The sequence below is a fragment of the Gymnoscopelus microlampas genome (genome assembly GCF_963454915.1).
Source record: "Gymnoscopelus microlampas genome assembly, chromosome: 22".
Lineage (NCBI taxonomy): Eukaryota > Metazoa > Chordata > Actinopteri > Myctophiformes > Myctophidae > Gymnoscopelus > Gymnoscopelus microlampas.
The window spans coordinates 17285015-17309593 of record NC_139959.1 but is presented as its reverse complement, the minus strand read 5'-3'; the positions used below and the strand labels follow the sequence as shown (position 1 = coordinate 17309593).

The 24579-nt window shown below is 40.7% G+C and overlaps 1 protein-coding gene across 1 annotated transcript; it reads right to left on the bottom strand.

Annotated features, from left to right (window-relative positions):
* Positions 1 to 1374: 1374 nt before the first annotated feature.
* LOC311038714 (alanine aminotransferase 2-like) lies at positions 1375 to 20807 on the bottom strand. Its single transcript, XM_084048295.1, has 12 exons — positions 20414 to 20807; positions 19982 to 20198; positions 10566 to 10655; positions 10314 to 10422; positions 8173 to 8306; positions 7173 to 7416; positions 6652 to 6731; positions 5374 to 5510; positions 3822 to 3996; positions 3445 to 3600; positions 2653 to 2765; positions 1375 to 2347 (listed from the first exon to the last, which is right to left on the bottom strand). Exons 2-12 carry the CDS (start codon positions 20129 to 20131, stop codon positions 2257 to 2259), a joined length of 1479 nt encoding a protein of 492 aa, XP_083904421.1. The 5' UTR covers positions 20132 to 20198; positions 20414 to 20807; the 3' UTR covers positions 1375 to 2256.
* Between the last annotated feature and the right edge of the window lie 3772 nt (positions 20808 to 24579).

Below are 24579 nucleotides of genomic sequence, written 5' to 3'. Positions count from 1 at the left end.
ACTCTTCCCAGCTGAAGTTTTACAGGAAGAAATTCCAAGTGAATATGATACCAATGCCCTCTTGCAAAATTCAATGTCACCCTCTCGGGTATCCAGCAATATAGCAATAGGACAAGACTCTGAGTCCATAGACCAGGGGTTCTCAACCTTTTCAGGCTGCGCCCCCCAAAATAATGATATTATTTCCCAAGACCCCCCGCATGTGCGCGTGATTTTTTTTTGCGGTTCTGGGCGGATTGGGTTTGTTTTTTTCCCGTTTTTTGGTTGCTTTATTTCGGTTTTAGGGTTAGGGTTAGGGTTAGGTTATTTAATTATAATAGGTTATTTGATACTTATTTATTATATTACATTAAAAATGTTTTCCTAATGTTAATAATGAAATATTTTAATCTTGAATTTAGTAAATTAACTGATAAAACATGAATTAATAATAACATAAAATTTTGTTTAAAAAAAAAAAAAAGTCACATTCACCAAAAAATCTGGCGACCCCCCCAAATTATTTGGCGACCCCCCTGGGGGTCGCGACCCCCAGGTTGAGAACCACTGCCATAGAAGGCAACAATGATCACTTAAAATGTCTTTCTGTAAAACTTCAGCTGAGAGTAAGAAGGAACAGTGAGGTGCCAAAGTTTTCAGATGTACGTTTTAAAAGTTAAATATCTCAAAAACTACAAAACATTTCAAAGTAAAACGTTCAAGCATGTGTGCTTTGATTAACAACAAAAAAGAAGGTTCCTTGACATTTTTTCTAAAAAGTTTTAAATATAAATCTGTCTGGCACTACATCTTTTCATATGGGGGTCCACGGCCAAATATTTGGGGGTCCTTCACATGAAAATGTTTGAGAATGAGAACCACTGTGATCAAAGAGGCAGCCATAGGTGAATGGGCACAGTGACTGTCTGGTGAGCAGAAGGTCACAGGTTCAAGACCCGACTACGGCAGTGTGTCTCTCAACTGCTCCTCTGCTTCATGTAGAATCCTGCTGCAAGCAATTATGTATCCGAATATTTTCAAAAAGCACTGAAATGTTAAAACTAGCGTTTCTAAGAAGGGGGAGTATGTGACACATGAGTTTGATTGCTTGCATGCAATAGCTGCTTCTGTTGATGCACATTTCTCATAATTTCATTTTTCAGTTTGCAAAAAGCACACTGCACACATAATATATGTATTATTATGAAAAGACAGCATGAAATAAATACAAAAATGAAAAGAATAAAAGACACAATGAAATAAAAAAGATAATGAAGTACATACATGTATTTAATTCATTGCATTTTTTATTTATGTCAATGTGTTTTTGATTTATTTCATTGCATTTTTTATACATTTCATTGTGGTATTTATTATAAAAGAAATTGACCAATGTACCTTATGAAATAGATCAAAAAGACCATGAAAATTCATCATGAAAAAAAAGAGAAGTCACAATGAAATAAATCAAAAACACAATAAAATGAAAACAATGCAATAAATAAATACATTTATTTATTTAATTGCATTTTTAATTCATTTAATTACATTTTTATTTATATATATATATATTTTTTTTTTATTTTATTTCATTGCAATATTTATGTTACCTTTTTTGACCTGGACTTGACGAAAGCTAAAAGTGGCATCATAAAATACATAAACGTTGAAATGAAGTCACAATTAAATAAATTAAAAACACAGAAATAAATGAAATTAAAAAAAAGTAATGCAATAAATAAATCCATTTATTTATTTAATTGTAGTTTTTTATTTATTTCATTGTGGTATTTATCTTTAAAATCTTTGGACCAACATTACTACAAAATGTATATTTTTTAGCCGATCTACAAGCTCACAACACATTGGGTTGCGACACGTTGTGAGGGTGTAGATCTGTCCACATGAAGTCTGAGACCCACACTGGAGCCACACTGTTCCCATGTGGATCCTGATATCCACATCATTAAGTATTATACATCCACACAAGATCAAGTACAGAAGGCTTAAAAATTATATTGTTTTCCTTTTATTTAGATTTCACATACAAATCACTAGGTCTACACAAATATATAAGACTTGCACTAAATAGTTTGTCGGTACAAACTTGCAAGGGCACTGGAGAGAGAACGCTCATACTGAAGATGGTAGTGTTGCACTGGCCTGCTTCAGTCACGGAAAGAAAGGCACCTGAAATACTGTAGGGAGGTAGGGAGGGTGGACATTTCAGTCTCTACCATAGATATTCTGAGGCTGATGAAAAACGGAGAAAAGTTGTTATGAAAACTCCTGTGTGAACTGCTGGTGGAACTTCCCGATTTTCTCCAATACAACTTTCAGTTTCTCGGCTGGAGGTAAGATGGTCATTCTAGACAAAAAGGAGAGAAGTACAGGTAAGAGAAAAGTGTGAAATTGCTAATGATAACTCAGTAACTTAACTAATCACTTTTTTATTGTAACAGACGTTGGTTACATAACAAAAACTTGCCAAATAATTTATAAACTCTGGGTGTTTGTGAAAATTCCATAATCTGCCCTCGCCCCCACCCTAAGTCACTACCAGTATATATTACTTTCATTGGCTCTTAGGAAATGAGAGCGTGATTGCACCAAGCTGTTTAAATGGTACTTTAGTGGAGGCTAATTTAAAGCTTCTAATGGCGGTGGGCTTACCTGAAGTGATAAGTTCCCTCTCTCTGTCCAAAGCCACTCCCTGGAACAAGGCAGATACCAGTCTCTTCCAACAGCTTCATGCAGTATAACATATCTGGAGCCTGGCCTTCCTTCTGTAGACACACACACACACACACACACACACACACACACACACCCACACACACACACACACACCCAAACACAGCATGGATTTATAAAACACAAACTCACGACCAGTTGGAAGACCAGTTGACATACCTTGGCTCTCTGCTCTAGTATGTAAAGTATCTGGTGATTTGGCACCATAATAAAATTATCTGGCACTATAATAAACATTTATTTGACACTGTACTTTACTTGTGTCAGTTTATACACACCGTACATACATACATACATATATATATATACATTCATATTTCATTGATAGATGTATTTATGCATATAATCACTGGTGATAGACTGTACATTTACACTTATTGACAGGTTGATGATGTACAGGTTAACTCCTTGAGACCAGTGCAGATGTCCATTGTCAGAATCTAAGTATATATGTTGCATTTGTATTTTACATTTATTCTTATGTATTATGGTTTGGTTCTCGACTCTGTACCTTTCCTATGTTTCTGCTGTTGCTGCTATGACATCTATGACAAAAATAAAGATTCATCGTAAACACAGATGTGGATTTGTGTAGGTAAGCAGGCCAGTGAGTCAGTGCTTGGGTTTAAAGACCAAGTAAAAAACAAACAATAAAAAACACCCAGAGCTAATAAACAAAGCCAAAAGAAACAGGGTGCACATAGTACAGACCTTGGCCTGCTCAATGGCCTTCTGGGGTAGAGTGAGGCGGGGGAAGGTGTACATTGCACCCTGGACAGGGTTACAGGTGATGCCAGGCACCAGGTTGAAGGTCTGCTCAGTCAGCTGGGCCTTTGCTTTCAAGTTGGCCAACACAGCATTCCGTTCCTGGTGGAGTGACAACGTCAAAGTGTTTAATAGTCAAAACAAAATCAAAGAATTTCATAAATCAAATAAATTCCATGAATTACACACACACACACACACACACACACACACACACACACACACACACACACACACACACACACACACACACACACACACACACACACACACACACACACACACACACACACAGAGTAGTGTGCAACTGTGCATATTCGGACCTTCATAAATGTTTCATAGGAGGGTTCTCCAGGCTGGGGCGGGTTCACCACCAGGTCCAGCAGAGCTTGTCCCGGGACAGGGGGACACAGACGCACCGAAACCAACTTGGTGAGCTGCAACTTCACCTCAGGATCCAGGTTGATCACCTCCATGTAGCCCCCACGGAAACCACACCTAACACACCCACAAAAGAGTCAGACTGCTATTGTACTGTATGTGCACACATTCAAATCCTGCGTGATCATTTAGCTCTGAGATAGGACTGTCACGGTGAAGGAGACAAAGAGGAAAAACTGAATAGCGTCCCATCTCGTGCATGGCATCACATCATTTCAAATCTTGCGTGTTTTTACAATCAGACAGACAGGGTGGCCAAGCAGCTCGATAAGTAGTAATAGCAGTATTTAAAAAGAGAAGCCTTTTCCTAAGGAAATGGTAAGGAAAAGACTAGCCTTTTCCTTACCATTATATGATGCTACTATGTCCTAGGACGAGTGGTACAGTAACTCCATCCCGAGTCCACCGCAGCTAAAAACCTGAGCGGACGGTCCATGCGCTAGGCTAGATTGTGTATTTATATAGCTTGATTTTATTTTATTTTTATTTTACTTCATTTATCCTGATTTAATGATACACAGTATATAATAACAAATGAACTAAGCTTACACTATATAAATAAACTTTACTTTTAGGCAAATACTTGGTATGGGGTTACTTTTTATAAATAGTTTTAGTTTATTGTTCAATGTAGAACACAGAAGGGAGTTTTTAAATATATGCCAGTCTTTGTTTCTGTTAATGCGTTTCCATTAAAGTGTTTATTGTAGCGACTACTTCTTTCCAATATTCAATACCATTTAGAAGTAAGTGCTATGAGGCTGAGCTTCGGCAGGAACTGACACGTTTCCAAACAAAACCATAAAACTTCTTGCTGTTAAGGTGATTTATTAACACAAAATAATAATGTCCAAAAATGTTGTACTGAAGATTAGGTGAATGAAACTGAAGACTCCAAATGTAGGCTAAATGCCCTAAACGTATAAAACGGTCAACCGAAAATATTGAGCCTAGTTCACCCCCATTCTCTCGCTCTCTGCCTGAGACACACAGCAGGAGCTAATCACTCAATTGCTATAGGAAGTGGGACATCAAAACAAAGCGTGGGAAAACCAAACAACAACAAAATATACATTTTGGCTCCTACAGTGTTCTCTGATTTTAGTATTTTTGGCTATTTGTGTCTTATTATGTTTTGAGCTATCTCTGAACTCTGTAATGTGTCATTGATATTGTCTTCTCCTCACTGGAAAGCACTTTGGATTAACTCCTGTTGTTCTTAAACGTGCTATACAAATAAAGGTGACTTGACTAGTTTCTGTAAAAGCATGGTTATATTATGCCATTTTTGCTGTGTGCAGAAAATCTTCAGCGTTAATTTGTCTCCAAAGAGCGTGCAAATGGAGTTAGTTAGTCTTCCGTGTTAAATAAACACTGAAGATTTAACTGTGTACTCTCACATTTTCATGTGCAAGTTCAGCCGCAGAGACTCACTCTCCCATGTAGCATTTGGAGGTGGAGTGGAAGGAGGCCATTTCCACGGTGTCCGAATACTCTGGTCCCATCTCAAAGAGCACCTTCTTGAAGGAGTGGAAGGCACAGCCCTCTGCGTAGATGTTATCCTGGTACACCTGACGTGGAGAGGTAATAACATACAGTCATGAGGATTCACTACATTTAACCCATTAAGACCTGAGGCGATTCTTAAAAAATGTCTAAATCTCAACAGTTTTTTGAAAAAAATCTGGAAAATATTTTTTCAATATTTTTCAAAAATAGCAGATCTACAAGCTCGTAGCGCGGCACCGAGTGCCGCGCTATGAGCTTGTAGATCTGCTATTTTTGAATAGCCCAAAGAAATCTTAAAATGCGACGCAGATGTGTCCCCGGTCTTAATGGGTTAAGGTGCTATATGGAACAGTGGTTCTTCACACAGATTTGCTATTTTAGAAGAATATGCAAAAATATTTGACAAATCTTCTCTTATGGGAGTCCCTGGCACAAACGTTTTTTAGATGAGAGTCTGCGGCCAAATACTGTACACTGTCAATTTGGTGTTCCTTGACATGAAAATGTTTGAGAACCGCTGCTAAAGACAACAGTCAGCCACTAGATGTCACACTACACTGCACGTCATCACAACAACTATAAGGTTCCTTATTTCCCTGCATTATGTCTATAAGGCAGCGCTCACGCAGTTTTCACCATTGTAATGTGGCGCCTTACTCCAAGTATCTGTTATGGGAAAACTACACCTTTCCCAACGAAAACAGAGACTGCATGAATAATGGCTGCCATGAACTGACCAAACAAAGCAATAACTTTGAACCTGACAAAAGTATTAAAATGATTATTTCACAATAATAATTGTTTTGTATTCTGCACCGTTTTCAAATATCTGTGGATGTAATTTTGTTTCTGTTATTAGGATTTACTGGAATGTGTTAAACATTGCAGCAGACATATTATGGCGATGCGAAATAGACACGGCAAAAGATGTTTTAATTGTAAAAACAAAAAAAAGGGAAGGGAAGCCATATGTACCAAATAAATAATTTGAATGCATTCCGTATTATTATTATTATTATTACTATGTGGGGTATGTGGGATATGTTTTACATTATCAAGATAAATTATACATCATTCACTTTCCCACGACTCAAGTAGTGACAGCTGATTGTCTAATATGCCTATTTCAATGAAGCATATGTTCTACATTTCAGTGACATATAAAACCTCTAATATAATAAGTGAAGAAATGAATGAAGTTACTTCATCAGCCATGAGGAAAAGATGCTCTTCTTTAGCAAATCGGATCACATCTTCAATGCACTGTCTGCTCTGGACCTGACCTATCACACAGGACAACCACAGGTTGAAGATTAGAATAATGGATATCTATTTACTGAAAATAAATAAATAAAACAAGAAAAATAAATCTTACTTGAAGTGTAAACTAAGGAGTAGTTTTCACAATCTTTTAAAAAACATACTGTACATCCATACTAGCTAGGACTGACATTTTGTAGCTTGGTGCACTTATAATTACAAATACAGTAGTTGCACACACACACTTACACCCACATACTGTCACACTGCATTGTTCACTTTACCACTAATTTAGAGTAAGTCTTGTCGCAAATCTATTCCTATTTTTTTGTTATGTATTTTTTAACTTATTTTATTTTGCATCCACACTGTTGAAGAAGCGCTCTGTACAAGATTCCCACTGCCTGCAATGTTGCTACCTGCTGTATTGCATGTATGTGTGACAATCAAAACACCACACATACCAGTCGGGTTTCCAGGGTTGATGATGCAGAGGGCACGGGGATTGCAGTGTTGCCTTGCGGCAGCGAGGGATCTCCTGAGTTCAGTGACATCCAGGCCCCAGCACTTGTCCTCATCCAGGTAGTAGTTGACCTGCACGGCGCCCAGGTCAGCCAGGGCGGCGGAGTACAGCGGGTACTGTGGGATGGAGATCATCACCCCTGTACGCCCGTGGCCCTCACCAGCCACCAACAACTTCAGCATGGTCTGGGAGAAAGAGAAGAGAACGTGTGTACATTGTGTATCAATATTTTATTTCATGGGACCAGTTACACAAAAGCATAACACAAGATTCCCGTTCAGAGCGTGTTGGTTCTGGAGAACTGCTCATCTGATCGACTGAGCTGACTTTTCCTTGGGTCCTCAGCAATACCCCCGCCCCCGATTGGATTAACAGACTTACAGGCATACATTTATGCATACAGATATTTGTGGAATTCATAGATAGATAATTATTAATCATAATCAACAATGGAAGGGGACAAATCACTGGGCGGCCAAAGAACTACAGGCAGAGTGAACATTGTGTGTACAATGGGAAAAAAGTGCATAAGTTCTTTAAGAAATCTGGCCTACAGTGAAGTTAAGACAATGATTAACTTGAGCAAATCTTGAACGAGACAAATAGAAAAGTTGCGTCTTGCTCAAGGACACTTCGACATTAACCCAGGGGGAGCCGGGGATGGAACCGTGAACCTTCCCGATTCCCAAGCAGCCGCTCTACCTCCTGAGCCACTGTCACCCTAATTTGTGCAAATAAACATGAAAATGTATAAATCGATGGTTCTTAAAGTGGGGTCAAAATGGACCCTGACAGGTCTGTAAATGGAGTTGACTTGAAATCAAAAGAACCACTGGTTTGAGAACCACTGGTGTAAATAAATAACCGTGAAAAAAGAAAGCTGGCCTAATTAGTGAATGATTTCAGTTCAAACATGGTCAGAAGGAGGTGTACAGTCATACCACTATAGCATCGCTGGCACCTGTGGCGAGGTAGATGTTGTCTGGGTTGGAGGGAATTCCACCATCCCTCTTCTGGATGTAACGAGCAACGTCCTGGCGGATGCACTCTATTCCCTGGCTAGCACTATAAGCTCCTGAAAAGCACATGACAACACACGCTCAGATGCTGACTCACACAGCACTGACTGGACTGTTGATATGCAAAACTCTATGCAAACCAGAGAGACGTCAGATAGTTCAAAATTCATACTTGGAACAAAACACAGACAACGACAATAGAAATGACAGAGATATTTTTTAAACCACCACCACCACCACCTGATAAATTTCCGCCAGTGAACTGAAGAAAGTTTACGCAAAAAGTACAGCAGAACAAGCAGCTAGCAGCAGAGGACCTAGCAGTTACAGAGGTGATGTTGTCACTAGCAGCAGTATGGACTTTCCAGAACACAAGGTGCTTTCTAATTCTGACATAGTATTGCTGGCTTAACTATAAATATACTGTAGCCTATTGCCATCTGTGGAGACTGAGACAGTGGCTGCTCTGTATGCTGCTTAGGCGCTGTCCATTGGTGGTGGTGCTGAACCATTCACCAATCAAGGCATGTACTGTAGAGTGACTGGCATCCCGTTTTCTTTTTTTGTGTTCTTCAGAACAAGCTGGACTTGGCTTCTAAGTAACAATTAATATGATATCACTAAGGCCCCTCGAGAGTGCTCTGCTCCCTGCGTTTATTTGTGCGTCCGTGGTGTGGCGTGGTGCACTTTCCATGGTGATTTTGAGTGCCCCCTCATGAAAATCAAATACCCCTCCTTTTAATTGCGCTAGGCCCGAGATCAGTCTCCGCCCATCCTTCTCCTCACTTGGAAGTATGGGATTCATACTCATCATCAGTAAAACAATATAAAAGTTTAGGCCAGAGGATGGACTGGTGTCGATCACAAATTACAGGAAAAATAAATTATCTCCGAAAGCTACCCCGCCCACCCAAAGCCTGATTGTTAATGCCTTGTATCAATAATGTTTGTGTCACCACTCAATCAAACGTTGATTTTTAATTTAATATCGGGTGTCCGCTGCCCCACACTTGCACACAAGTTGACAGTCAATTGTATATGAAATGGAACAGTAATGCCATTTAGATTGAGATGTACACAGCTGTATCTGAAAGGTGACAGACCTGCCAGCAGAGTCTCAGGAATGAGTGCGCGTGTGTGACATTCCGCATAAGACGGTAAGAGAGAGAGATACAGTGAGAGAAATTGGTCTCTCAATCCATACACATGCATGATGATGTCAAGCCGAATTCAATGTTAAAATATGGATTTAACATTGAATTCAGTAAGGGTGTCCCGATCAAAGCACCCAAAATATTTTCAACTCCAGCATGCTCGTTTGCCAACTGTATATGTCTGTGAAGTTTCAGGAGGACACTATATTAGGCTATTAGTTTCTCATGCATGCTTTGCAGAGCATCGGCACGCCACACTAAAATTGGGGCTGACTTATGACAGATCGGACTGAGTTGAATGTGTGCAAACATTAAGATTTCGTTTTGGGCATGTTTTCACGTAAAAAAAAATATATCTTTGTGTTAATGTAATGTTGGCTTGTGTCAGCGACCTAGCATGTCCGGTACGTCCCATAAGTCAGAGGGACAGGAGAGTTGTGATTGCCCATAGCCTGGAGGGATGATTACTCAAAGATTAAAAAATAAATAAATGAAATTACAGTTGTTAACTAATATGACAGAAAGTCCATGGCCTCCTGTCAGTGTGAGTGTACACAAGAAATATGACGCTGATCAGCCTAGTAGATAATACAGATACTAAACAGAAAGAGTTACTAGGGTACTAGGTTTAGTTATGTAGTACAGTGGCGCCAATCCCTATTTGTTGGAGACAGTGCGGCTGATTGTTTATCCTTCCACTCAGATGGCATTCTAGTCCCTAATTAAAGAGCACCAGATTGACAAGGACACCACATGAACCGCGGTAGCATAGACAACCACCAGTACTGCACCATAGTTAGGAATCACTGATGTGGTGAATGATAGAGTGAATGATGCTGTGATAGGAAGATAGGAAAATCAAGGGGGGGAGGCGGGGGGAATGGAAGTGCAGACGGAGAATGCTCTGACCTAAGCTGTTTCCGCCACATGCCTGAAGGATTCGCTGTGCCCTTTGCTTAGCGTCCTCTGGAAACCTGTTGTCTTCGAGAAGATCAGGGTAGGAGCACAGAGCTAAGACCTGAGAGCCAGAACAAGAATATGACACACACACACACACACAATGCTCATGCAAGTAATAATAACATGCCACATTGCAGGTTTATTAAGCATGACTCTAATATGGATTCTATTGTGTGACTTGAAAGGAAGCCGTGTTCCAACCTGTCTGAGAAATGTGATAGGCTTCTGGCCCATGGCGTGGGCGTCACCGATGTTTGCCTTGATGACTTCTGTGAAAGGCTTCTTGACTCCCTGGGAAAGGAGGCAGGGATATAGTGAAAATGAGAGAGACAGAGAAAATAAGGAGAGAAAGAGTAAGTTTCTGTTATCTACTTATTAAACTGCTCAGTGAGGGTGTTCATTGCAGAAAAAAAGCATGTGTGCAAGGATTGAAATCGTGCCAGTACAAGAAAGGAGAGACAGATGGGCAAGTCAGGACACAGCTGCTTCACTCTGAAATGGCTTAAAACGGTCTGTTTTTCCTTTTTTTGACGATGGGTTCCCAGATTGATAACCGTCAGACTTGAGGCACGCACACACACACACACACACACACACACACACACACACACACACACACACACACACACACACACACACACACACACACACACACACACACACACACACACACACACACACACACACACACACACACACACACACACACACACACACACACCACGTCTTATCTCACTTTCAGTTTCTTCCCTGCTTTCATCTCTGCCATACTCATAGAAAGAAATAAACAAACAAATAATTTAATCAATAAGATTTGATTCTATTTGTATTATTTTGTCTACTGATTGATTACTGATATATTTTATTGTTATGCATATTTTGTCTTGCCTTCTGTAAAATGTCACTGATATAAAAAAGAAAAAAGAAAAGCGCATAGTTTCATAACAGCTGTTATACTACTTCCATCGGTGTGCACTCTGGCCTTACAGTGTGTGTCAGTGGTGGGAGAAGTACTCACATTTTGTACTTAAATAAAAGTCTTAATACTGCAATGTAGAAATACAAGCAGAAGTCCGGAATTCAAAATGTACTTGAGTAAAAGTACAAAGGTCTTGGTATCAAAATGTACTTTAAGTACCAAAAGTAGAAAGTACTCATTATGCAGAATGTCCTGTTTCACAAGTTTTCAAATGTATAAGAATTATACAAATCTTTTGAAAATAGCCAAAATGTATATAGGGCTGAAGTGGTTACTTACTTACTTTGTGTTTTGTAATAATAATCAAAATCTACAAAGTAACTCTAGTAACTTAAGTTTTAAAATATTTGTAGTGGAGTAAAAGTACAATATTTGCCTTTGAGAGTACTGAAAATTTGAAGTAAAAAATACCTCAAAATTGTACTTAAGTACAGTAGTTGAGTAAATGTACTTAGTTACCTTACACCACTGGTGTTTGTCCATGGTTAAACTGTGAGTCACTAAGCAAGCACGTCTTGGCCAACTGTGATGTGGTTATGGTTTCTTTTACAGTACGTCTTATTTCATAATTGGGGTTAGTGTAGGCCTGCATTGTCAGGGCCGAACGTTGCATAGTCCTCATCTGAGAAGTGGCATAGAAGTGAAGTAACATACAGAATCATCGCTGTCGGGCAGAAACCCTGTATCTCCATGAAAGTGGTTAAGTGTGTCTGTGGGGTTTATAAACATTTAACCAACGAAAAGAATTAACAAGAGCTTGTGACTAAATAACTACATTGGATCCATTGTAACACGGCATCCTGAAAAGTAAAAATACCAATGATATGCATGTCCAAAACTGATTGACTTGGTCATCCACAACTGGACATGCAAGCTGCCCAGTTTGAAACCTAAACTTACCAGAGTACTTCTTTAAAGTTAACACTGAACTTACAGTATATGTACTAAGCAAGCAGTACAAACACAGGACAAACTTCACTTCAGCTAATCTGTGAGCCAGGTTCCAAAACCCTTATACCGATAATGGCTGAAGAGTAGCGAAGACCACAGAAATTCCTCTAACTCTCAAGTGTTCTTACTTTAGGAGTTTCATGGGGGAAACTGGGCCACGCTTGCCAATCAAACATTGTTTTCACATCAGTGGAAATGCAACCACTGTCCAGGAATCTGCAGCACTGGCGAACAAATACAATGTTTGAAAAGATTCAATGAAACTATGTCTGAATGTCTTGCTGTAGGACAAAGGCAAGCCATTACCATATGCCACATACAGTACATAAGGAGGCTCTTTAAACATTGCAATGTAAACCGTTTGGAGAGAAAGGACCAAAACAACCTCTTCCCTGTGTCTGTTATCACGCAATCTGACAACAGTTGTTCTTAAACTAGGGTCTGGGGTCCTTCAGGGGTCCTTGAGTGGGTTCCAGGGGTTCCCAGCTAAATGACTGACACTATAGTTAGGAACCAAATGGACCTTTACAGGTCTGTAACTCTCTGAGAGTTACAGACCTCTCAGTCCATAGCCTAAATGCATACCAAACTGGGGGTCCTTGAAATTAAAACGTCTGAGATCCCCTGCCTTCGCATTCAAACTGGGGAGACTTGTACGCATTCATCTCACACACAGATGCTGCCCATGGTTACGCGTGCACACATGTACACACACCCCTCCGATCTCATTAGTAGTCTTGTGTTTTAGACAGACGAGCACAGAGAGAGCTTGGCACAGCAATGGAACGGGCAGTGACCACACGCGAAGGGGCTTGGGTTGGTTTTAACGTACCACAGCGAGGGACACAGAATCTTCTGTTTTTATCAAAGCAAAAGACTCATATCTCTGCTGTCCGGCCGGAAACAGCTAACTCCAAAATGGTAATTGTTCAGGAAATGAAAAACAAAATATATTTTTTTCAGAAAATGAAGAAAACCTTATATTTTTAAAACAAAGCAATACTGCCTCATCAAACTTGGTATTGTGACTTTATATATTATCAGATACTTGCATGTGTCATTATATTATCACCACTTTACCCAAATCCAGCTCAAGTGGAGTTAGGAGGTTTTGTCCATCATTGAGTGGAGTTAGGAGGTTTTGTCCATCATTGATAAGAACAGCTGACAATGAATCTCAAAGCTCACAACACATCACAACGCATTGTGAGCTTGGAGATCAGCTATTTATGGTGTGCGCCATCCTCATATACTAAGTATAGATCAAGCTGAATACTGTACTTAAACAACTTTTATTTTAACATGCATTGGAAACATCCATGGATCTAACTGTTACCACTGTTGTTCTTCTACAGTTGAGTACAACAAACAATTCTGCCTCAATACTCAATAGTAAATGTATTTAACAAAAGCAATCATGGCACACCAACAATAAATAAATGGCATATCAATAAATAAATAAAAATCATGAATAATAGAATCTGTAGCCTATCAAATCTGTAGCCTACTGCACTAACAATAACATCCACAGTTGCATTTACCTATCCATCAACATTTTATTATTACACTGTTGTGTGTTGTGTGTTGCCTAAACCTTCCAGTCACTGGGTTGGTGAAAACACCCCGCAAAACGGTGACCAGAGCCGAGAGCAAATGACTGTTCACTAAAGGTGGGCAAATGACTGTTCACTAAAGGTGGAGGGCAAAGCATGAATGCAGTCTGACATGAGTGATATTCAGTCACATCCTGCATATTGGTTTAACGCTGAAATTACACAGTGAAAACTGTCCAAATTTATATCTGACAATTGGTCAAAAAAAAAGTCTGAATTACGTTTTTTTAAATCTGTAGTATTTATATTTGACAATTGGCAAAAACCCTGTATATATAGTATGCAGCAGTGGAGAGCATGAGAGGAGGGGGGAGTTGTTTGTTTTTGACGGACAGTTTGAGGATCCAATGGAGTTGGGAGTTTTCGTCAGAAGCGCTTTTTAATACTTTTCATAGGTTATTATAAAAAACAAATTTACACAGATGTAAAGGGGGTTCAATAGCATTAATTCATGAAAAAAAAAAAAAAAACTGAAAATGGAGTTAGCTGGTCCCGGCTGGACACCGACGATATGCTGAGTACTCCCCATTACCAATAAATTGTACTCCACAGTAAGCAAATAGATGCTTTTCCTCTACCCCCAACTCTCAACCCTCTTCTTTTCAGACACGTTTCATTATATACACCGGTATTTATCCAGCTATTTATCTTCATTGAATCATGGTCTGATTCATCTCACTGGCTCCTACAAGGTTTGGTTTGGAGTCTCTGGGTCTGCTGGCTGATAGACCATTCCCCTTATTCCTTATATTGGATTAAAAATGCAAATGTGACATTTTGTGGCTCGCATAGCTTCCATCCAGTGGCTTCATCGACTGTCATCATGTGGCTAAGTTATACTTCACCACACATAACTGTGTCGCTCAACTGAAAAACAAGACGGGTTATAATAACGGCATGGCTTCCCTGTGGATCTGTGGAGCCGTCATGTTGATGACATCCGTCTTGCGGAATTCACAAAATGGGCACAGTATTCACACACAAAAACAATCACAATTATGTGAATTATTTTGTGAAAATGTACTTCCTTGGCCTACTGGCAGCATGCGCAAGAAATTTGGTCTGCGATCAAGTGGTCTGCGAGACCCTTTTCTATACAGCTTGCCTCCTATGGGCCACGCCACTGTAAAATCGTTGTTTTTTTGGGGGGGGGGTTATTTTTGTCGAGCAACGACGTGAAAAAGTATACATTTGCATACAATGTATGAATTTGCCTTCAGGCGGCAGGAGTTACACATTGCAGAGTGCCTGACTCATGATCAAATCTGTGTTTTATTTTCAGGTCAGGTGGGGACACCTGAGAATGTGACTTTTATATGAGCCTTATCGGACAATGTTTAGACTTGGAGCCTGTGTTCCTCTGAAAGGTCATTTGTTATGTTTGTTCTACAGCTGTCTGAGAGAGATACTGTAAAATGATTAGTATATCATTCATTACAAGCTTGACTTCTATTATTGTTTAACCCCTTTTAACTTTCCTATCCTGATCTGTGCAAAGAAAAACAAGATGATTTTTAGAGATAGGGCCTGACCAGCGGAGTTACGTGAAATCGTTGACTTTAATTCTATTATATCCTTGATTGGATTATTTTGTATTGATACAACCGAATTGCATGCCTAGCATTTACTATTGGGTAGCTATTAACTAATGTCAAGCCGGGGGACAGACGATAGCCAATCAGGTATAAAGGTAATTGGGGTGTGCTGGTGGCTGAACCTAAGTGCATCGACCGCAAGGTCACAGCATCCTGGGATCGCCTCTGGGATCTTGCTTTACTGTTGCTCTTCCTTGTCTATACAAAAAGTATAACATTATAAAAAATATGTAATTAAAGGACCAGAACATTCATAAAGGTGTTTTCAGTTACTCTTGCTGATTACATGTTACAGGTTCAAGCTAGGTGGAGCTATGCTGATCCTTCTGTGTCACAAAACCCTATGAGACAAACAGAATGATAACAAGGTAAATAGACCCGTCCTTAGAGGTGCAAACAGCCCTGAGGAGAGGTGTAAATAGCCAAAGTAACTGAAAATACCTGTATGAGTATTTAGGGTCTTTAAGGTAAAGTCTAAACCTGGTTGAATAGGAAACAAAAAAAAACAATAAAAAGGTGCCGACTAAAACTGGTTACTGTATCAAGTTCTGTAATCTCTTAAAGTGGTCCCATATTCATCTGCTCACCTCCAATGAGTTACTTATACTTTAATGATCCATGCGATCCACGTTGGGTAATTTGCAGTCTGCATTTGACCCATCCTAACTATCAGGAGCAGCAGGCAGGCAATGAGCAGTGCCCGGGGGCCAGCTCAAGGTCTAAGGCCAGTGCCAGGCTCAAGGGCACTGGCAGGCACCTGTGGCTACATGCATATGATGATGTATGATGACCACTGAACTATAGGAGCTCCCTAGTCCCTAGAGTATTTATGTAATGTACGTATGTATACAGTATGCTCCAACATGCAAACAGTCCTGCAGAGTCAGTTTACTGTACCTGTATCTTGTTTACATGTGGAGTCAGCAGGTTTTTGCAGGCCCACACGTCAAGCCAGCCAACTCTAAATGTGTGCACACACCATTTTAGAGTTCAGGCCGAGTCAATATTTGCATTTCTGTGCATATATGCATGTCGTTACATCAACCCCGGAACAAGAACCGCAGGGTTGTTGTTGTTTTGCATTAGCGTTAGTTGTATTTGTTTGTACAAAAGGTCTAAGTCACCGATGCAACCACATTTCCCCTCCCCTCATTCACATCCTTGTTCTGATCCAACAAAGAGGTGGCTGTTTTCTGGGTGACAAGAGCAGCCAGCCCTGTCCCCTGCCCTGCTTAGCCCTGTGTTGTCCTGCTCAGTCAGCGGCAAGCACCGATTACATGACGCCAACCAACCTGCCCAGGACATCCTGTTCACCAGTCCACATAGGACCTACCCTACTATAATCATGATTGGTTTGTTACTGTATGTATGCACCTAAACTGAAGCTATGTACACACAGCACACACTTAACTCTTGCAGAAGAGATTGCCTTTATTGGGACTTCTCTAGACTAACAACACGTGGCGCCATCATCTGATAAAACAGAGACACACACGTAAAAACTTCACACAATAAGTCTTTGTTATAATGTCCGCTATGTCTGTCATGGTCTATTTCTAACAATCACCACTATATCAGGTTGCCACAGGTCCGTCCAGGTCTGTCCAAGGCTGATTTATCTGGTAGCTGCAGTGCAGTCCCTGTCATTCCTGATGACTGAGATAAGGTCATGTTCAGAGAGCCAAACACACACACGCACGCACATGCAGTCACACACACACGTTTGTATTGCTATACTTTCTTGTGAGGAACAGGAAAATGGTCCTCACAATGTACACACATACACAGATTACACACACACACAATGTGCTGATCCCTCAGTAAACGTGTTGCAGACACAGACCTGACAGGAAGCAGGCAAGCAGCCTCTCAGCTGACAAGGCAACTGGAGCACCTCCAGCCCTATTAAGAGAACTAAGGGATCCACGTCACGTTCTGCACAGCAACATTGTCACCCCTAGAGATCAATTTTCCCACTTTCACAGTATAAATTAACACTCATGATTTTTGCTTGCTTGGGTTGTTTTCACTGGCAACATTTTGACCTCTGTGTGATGCCAAAAGACAGGAGGCACTGCAAATTGCCTGCAGATAAGACCTGTGACATTGAACGCATATGTCTCTTCTTGGAGTACACACATTAGGCTAAATATATATATTTTTTTTTTTATCCCACGATTTTTTGACAGGGGGAAGTTTCCCCGGTAGGACGTAGCACGTGGAAGGAACACATTATTCCAACCAGTTCCCTTCCCCTCCATCAGGCGCCCCGGCTGTCATGGGGGGAGGCGGTATAGGGACCAGGATTACTACATGTTTTTGATAGGGTATTAACTACCCTAGGAGACACGGGGAGAACATGCAAACTCCGCACAGAGTAGGCCCTTTCCCCAACCCCACCTAGGGTATAGGCGTTGATGAAATATATATTTTTTTTTAAGTAAGACGTACTGACACACTGTACCGTACTATTGGAAATTAACATGAAAGTACATGGTTCCAACCTGGACATACAGATTTTTTTTTTTATAACGGTGGCTGTCTTTTTGGCATAATTCTGTATAACATCTCCTCATGAAACTTTTATCACAATGCCCCCATAAAGTAAATTCACGCTTACGGCAGCAGCTCATTAAATTTTAACGTTGAATGAGAGAGGCAGTTTGTCCTCCATTTATTGCTAGAGGAGGGAGTGAAAAACAGGTGCGACTACCAAGAATTTCATGATCTTTCTACAGAACAGGAGCTGCTTGTAATGATCCCCTCCTACAAAAAGAAAGAGCCTGGACTCTGGCTCACTTCAATGGACTCTTCTCTACAGAGGGCCGGAGGGAGGGAGAGAGGAGAGAGCACACAAAAGAAGACATGCACGGGGGAGAGCTTCATCTCTTACATAATAACCTCTCAACAATGTAGGCCTATCTACTGTAGACTGGTTTCTCAGGGCACAAAATCTGTAGGCCTATCCACTCTACACTGTTTCTACAGAGCAGAAAATTCACCAGCACTCACGGAAATGTCCTTTAGGTACTTTTTATTTTGACAGACACGGGCAGCATCAAAATAATAAAACGTTACATAAAGCACTGGTTCTCAAAGAGGGGTCATGGGGCCCCCCAGGGGTCCTTGAGGGGGTTTCAGGGGGTGCCCAGCTAAATGAACGAAATGGACACTCAGGATTGTAACTCTGACTGCACAAATGGAACCAACAAATGTTATGGGGGTACGTGGCCAAATTCACACCAAACTTGGGGTCCTTGAAATTAACCAGAACCACTGACCTATATAGGACATTTCCGTAAGCGCTGGTGATCTTCCTGCCTATGTGAACTTGAGCCATGCAGCCAGTAAAAGAGACTAATTGTTGAGACTTGAGTTGAGCGAGGTCGCATTATTTGAAGTCACAGTCTCTACAGAGACCTCAGGCTACAGCAGTGTGAGTGACATGCACACCAGCTATGCACTGTAGATTCTTGCCAGTTGATTACCCTGCATGTATAGCTACAATCGTATAAGGTACATGACTGTTTGTCCCCTTACTTGATCTAATTTGTCTTTCAGGACACTTTGCCACTGAAAAAGGGGTTATCCAAAGGTTGCGTCACAGCTCTTCAATGAGACAGCATGTGCATCTCATGCTTGGCTTCTCTAGGGGAAAACATGGTGGATATAATCGATCAGTGTGGAGCTGACTTTGCAGCACTGTGGAGGCAGCTGAGCTATCGCTGTCACCCAGGGAGTGTTTGTGCGTTCCCTCACTCAACATAAATGATATATTGTCTGCGCCTCCTCACCATCAATCACTTTTTAATTTAAGACAAGTTCTGTCTGTTTTTACCTTCAAGGGAGCCACCAAGTGCACGCCCATTTATTTGTGTTACATCATGCATCACCCATGTACCATGTGACATGCAAGATATACATGTGGCATGAAAAGATAGCGAACCAACCCGAGTAAATAACAGCTGACTAAAATAAAATCAGCAGGTACTTTTTTGTCAGCCATGCACAGATGGATGATGGCAAATTAACCACAAAAATATACATAATTATTTATTTTCTAATTGCCAATCTACAAGCTCACTTATTAACTCTTTATTAGGACAATTGTCAAGGCAAGTGGGGTTGTTTATTTCATGGGAGCAAAGTAGCAACCCATGTGCATCCCCATCATTTTGTGTCATGTCATGCATTACTCGTCCAGCATGTGGCATGCAAGATAGCAGACCAGCCTTATGCCTACTGTCAACAGCTGAATATTAAAAACAACTCAGCAGGTAGGCTACTTTTTTGCTCAGCCAATTGGCATTGTCCATCTCACACGCACAGATTGAAGGATGGCAAATTAAAGGCAGTTTAATACTAAGTAGTGACTAGTAATTATAGTAAATGACCCTGAACAATGTAGCACCTGCAATTATTGGTGACAATGTAACTGGAAGAGCAGGTTGCATTCACAGCCTAGACTGTTTTTTGTACCTCTTTCAGTTCCTTCTCCAGCTGCACAGCCCGCTGCACGATGGGACCGCGGACAGCATACTCCACCCGCAGGACGTTGGGGTTCATGTTGTCAACGGTCAGAACCCTACCCCCACGGTGCGGGACTCCATTCACCCCGGAGGAAGACATGCTTCAGTTCGTTTCAAGACGTGGCCGCTTTCTGCAGCCGCTCCACGATATATACACACTGTAATATCTGAAAGATTTGAGACATTATTAATATAAAGATAACTTTATTTTAATACATTTATGTCATACGTTTCTGTGAAAACAAATAATTACATTTCTTTTTTACAAAAATAAAAATGACCAAAAAAAGTCTGGCATATCCCTCTCGCCAAAAGCCACACAGCATGCTGCACAGTGACAAGTTCAAGTTGGCTAGTGTTCGTATCGGTTCTAACTTCTTACCCGTAGCTGCTAGTTCCCAGTCGTCAATGTGCTGCCTGTGTACAACGCGTCTCCAGAAGTTTGCTTCAACTCAACTGTCACCAGAGCTGTGTGTGTGTGTGTGTGTGTGTGTGTGTGTGTGTGTGTGTGGTCACACAGTCTCTCTCTTTCTCCTCGCTGCTCAGAACGTGTTGTTACCCAACTTTGAAACTCCCCCGACGGCCGACACCACGCCTTCAGTGGTCACTACTTGGTCGGCTCCATTTCCCCGCTTGTGTTCATTGTAGAGACACCAGCGGCAGTCAGCGTGGTTTCCAAGGACACACCAGCTGGTTGCGATCCATTTTGAGAAAATAATCTGAGGTGATAGCCGGAACGCTCGCCCCAAAACACGCTCGCCCCCATTTTTTCCGCGGACCGCTCAAGAACCCCAGTGATTCTTGTATTATTGTATTATAGGGTTAGAAAGACGTTTAGGGTTCGGTTAGCCATAGTTTTACAGAGGTTAAAGGAGTAGTTCACCAAAAAAATGACTTATTTTCTATCAATTACACACAGATGGAAATTATTTGATTTACTCCACTGCGCCCTCTGCAGATCTGGTCTATATACATTACCACCGACCAGATCTGTAGAGGGCGCAGTGGAGTAAATAAAATGATTTCTGTCTGGTGGACATATTTTATTTTCTGCCCAAAAAGTGTATTCTACAAAGAAGGTGGGGTGCTGAGAGGCTTCCCACCCTGGAGAATAGACTTTCAACAACTCAAAACTGCCGTTGTTTCGATGAGTAGCGAAATGGTTTTGTTTATTTTTTACTAAAGACGGAGATCTCGCACGGCAGTGGACTTTTCGGTCTATGAGCAGAGTAGAACACCTGGAAGGGCGTTAGAAATGCACGTGTGCATTGATCCTGTACAGCGTCGTTCGCAGTGCGGATGGTGTTAGAGAGAACTCACTAACGCTCTGGACCAGGGCTAGGTTTAGGCATAGTTTACTGAGGTTACGTTTAGCTACCTGGTGGCGAACGACCGTCGCCGGATTTGACCCGGGGTGAGCGTGTTTTGGGGCGAGCGTTCTTGTATTCCTCTGAGGTTACACTTACACACACAGTGATTGGTGACCTATAGAATTCTACTGCAGAAATCGCTGCGGGGAACACAAGTATCTGTACAGGGCTACTGCTAGTACTACTAAGTAAGTAATACTATTACATGTTATTCTCTTCAGTATATTTAAATAGAAGTGTACATCTTGGGGAATTGGTCAAATGTATTGCTTTTAGCACTAAGGAGAATGTATTAATTTCAATCTTGTGCAACACATTTACATCTTTTCCTTACCTGACCTGAGTGTCTCTGTCGTCAGCATCTCCCAAAAGCTGTATTTTTAGTTACAGTGCAACCTGAAACAACCTGAAACACCATGTTACCATGTATGTTACTTTCATCTATTTCCCTTTGCAGAACAGTCAAACCATGAATTTGCTATTTCTAGCTTGTGGATTTTCAGATTTTATGTAATTTATCATGACGTCAGTATAACTGGATGTGTTCAAGCTTAATTGTAACCATATGGGATGTATGTCCCACCTTTTTATACTTTTTTATAATGTATTTGATTGATTTGTTTTTCTATTACAATTATCATTATTATCACTTAGTCTTTTGTGCTTTTGTGTTATGAATTATTAATATTATTAATCTTACTGTATTTATGTTGTATCACCTACATGTAAAGTCTCAACAAAGTTCTGTAAAATGTTGACCATGATAACTCAAATCATCATCTAATAAAACATATCATTAAAATAATAAACTATAATCATGAATTTGCTACTCTGGAGTCATGGAATTGTATGTCACCAAATCAAAGTGAATGTCAAACATGGCACTTTTGACGTGATCTCGTCAGCTGTTGGTGTGTGATATGAATTGCTACTCATATGCCCAAACAGTCTAAAACTGTTCTGTGACTTGACTGTACAGCCTGGCTGGACACCATATTTTCCTCCCCTCCACCCGGTATTGTAACTCTATACCAGCCAAAGTTAAGGTTACACAAATGTCATGGCCCACTTCCAGAAGATGCCACTCCATGTTGCCACAACCTACCTAGCCCCCGTCAAAGATGGATGCATTCATAAGTAGCAACAAAAAAAAAGTTACTGGACCCAGACTCAAATATTCTTGAAGTTTTAAATGAAATTAAACTTTGTGGTTCACATCGAATAGACAAAGGCAGCAATGTGCACTTTTACTGTCACTCTTTAAAATAGTTGAATGAATATATTGTGTGCAGTGTAATTACTTTGGGGCCTCTCTGTAATCACTGTGGAAAACCCATCATCATATCCTGTTGTCCCTTTAAAAACTGTAAACACAACTCACTCACTCACTCACACTCACACACACACACACACACACACACACACACACACACACACACACACACACACACACACACACACACACACACACACACACACACACACAGTGCCTGTGGCAAAATTCTATTTTATGCCAATTTAACAGACAATACATTTTTCTTCAGAGAAAATAATACCTGGGCACTTCAGGAGAGACTGCCAAAATACAATATACTGGAGCACTCGACTGGTTTGCACATGTTTCATTGATTTGCAGGGGTGACTCACCCCTGCAAAACAATACAACATGTGCAGACAGACAAAGTAAAATCTGTTAATTTAAGTCAGAGAGTGCACTCTCAGAGTTACACTCAAGATTTCACAACCTATGTAAGAAGACTGGATTATTAAATGGAGAAGTGAGAAAGGAATCTCTGTTGACTGGCCTTTGAACTCTGCCACCTGTCAGTGCAAGTACACAGAGGGAGCAGTTGATCATGGACCGAGAGTGAGTGCAGGGGATTGTATTTAAAAACAAATCTGTTCCAAGGTGCCTCCGTAACATATACTTGCATTTTTATTCATATTCTGCCGACTGATGCAGAATCTATATATAGACTCTAGCTGAGACATTAGGGAGAGAAATAAAATATCAAGGAGTGACATGTTTTTGAAGGGGAAATAAAGAGCGGGAGGAAGAGAGAGAATGAAGGAGAGGGGGAGAGGAAGTACATGGGTACCTGAGGCTAGTAATCGCATGACGTCTTGGACAGAGTCTGGAGAAGACATTTGATCCCATTTCAAATGGGGTACAAACATGTGATGTCTCCTGTGACGTTACTACACAGTGCGTACAAGGGGGAGGGCCACCACCACACCACATGATGAAGGTTATCTGTCTCCTTTTACATCACAGACTAATATCTAGTGGTGTGAAGTAACACCACTGGTTGAGGTACTTTTACTTTACCTGAGTATACATTTGTCTCAGGGAAATATTGCACTTTTTACTCCCCTACAATTATTGGAAAGCTTTTGTTACAAATTACAAAACTCTGGTGAAATTCAGCATGAGTACTTTTACTTTTGGTATTTAAGAATATTTTGATGCCAATACTTTTGTACTTTTACCCAAGTAAATCTTTGAATACAGGAACATCTCTACATTGTGGTATTGCTACTTTTACTTAGGTAGAAATATGAGTATTGAGTACGGTACTTCTTCCACCACTGGTAACAGACAGCCTTTCAAAATAACACATCCCAATGTCACGTGAATTCCATAAGGCTTGTAAGGCTAAAGTGTTTCCATGGCCACATCCAAAATACACTGGAATGGCACAAAACAGGAAAGGAACACTTCAACCTTATCTCCATACATCATGCACACCTGACAACCTTTGAGTTTTTAAAATACGGGAGATTCTGATTTGTGTCGGACTGTCGGTTGACATAATTGACCCTTGTTTCCCTGCCATACACACACCACAGAATTATATAACAAAAAACAAAGGAGAACAAAGGATAATTTATATGTCTCTTCACGTCATCGGAGTCTTATGCAATAAATTAACATAATACTGATTTATTTACCATTTTGCAAACATTCATAAACATGTATCACTTATACAATTTATTATGTGCGGTTATAGATGAAGGCAAAGCTCGATATACCGGGCAATCTTCGTTCCTTCTCTCACCTACGGTCAAAAAACGCTGCTCCTTGTCTTGGAAAGGAGCCAGCTTAGGAGGTTTGGGCATCTAGTACGGATGCCTCTCGAGCGTCTCCCGAGGGAGGTCTTCGCTGCACGTTCCACTG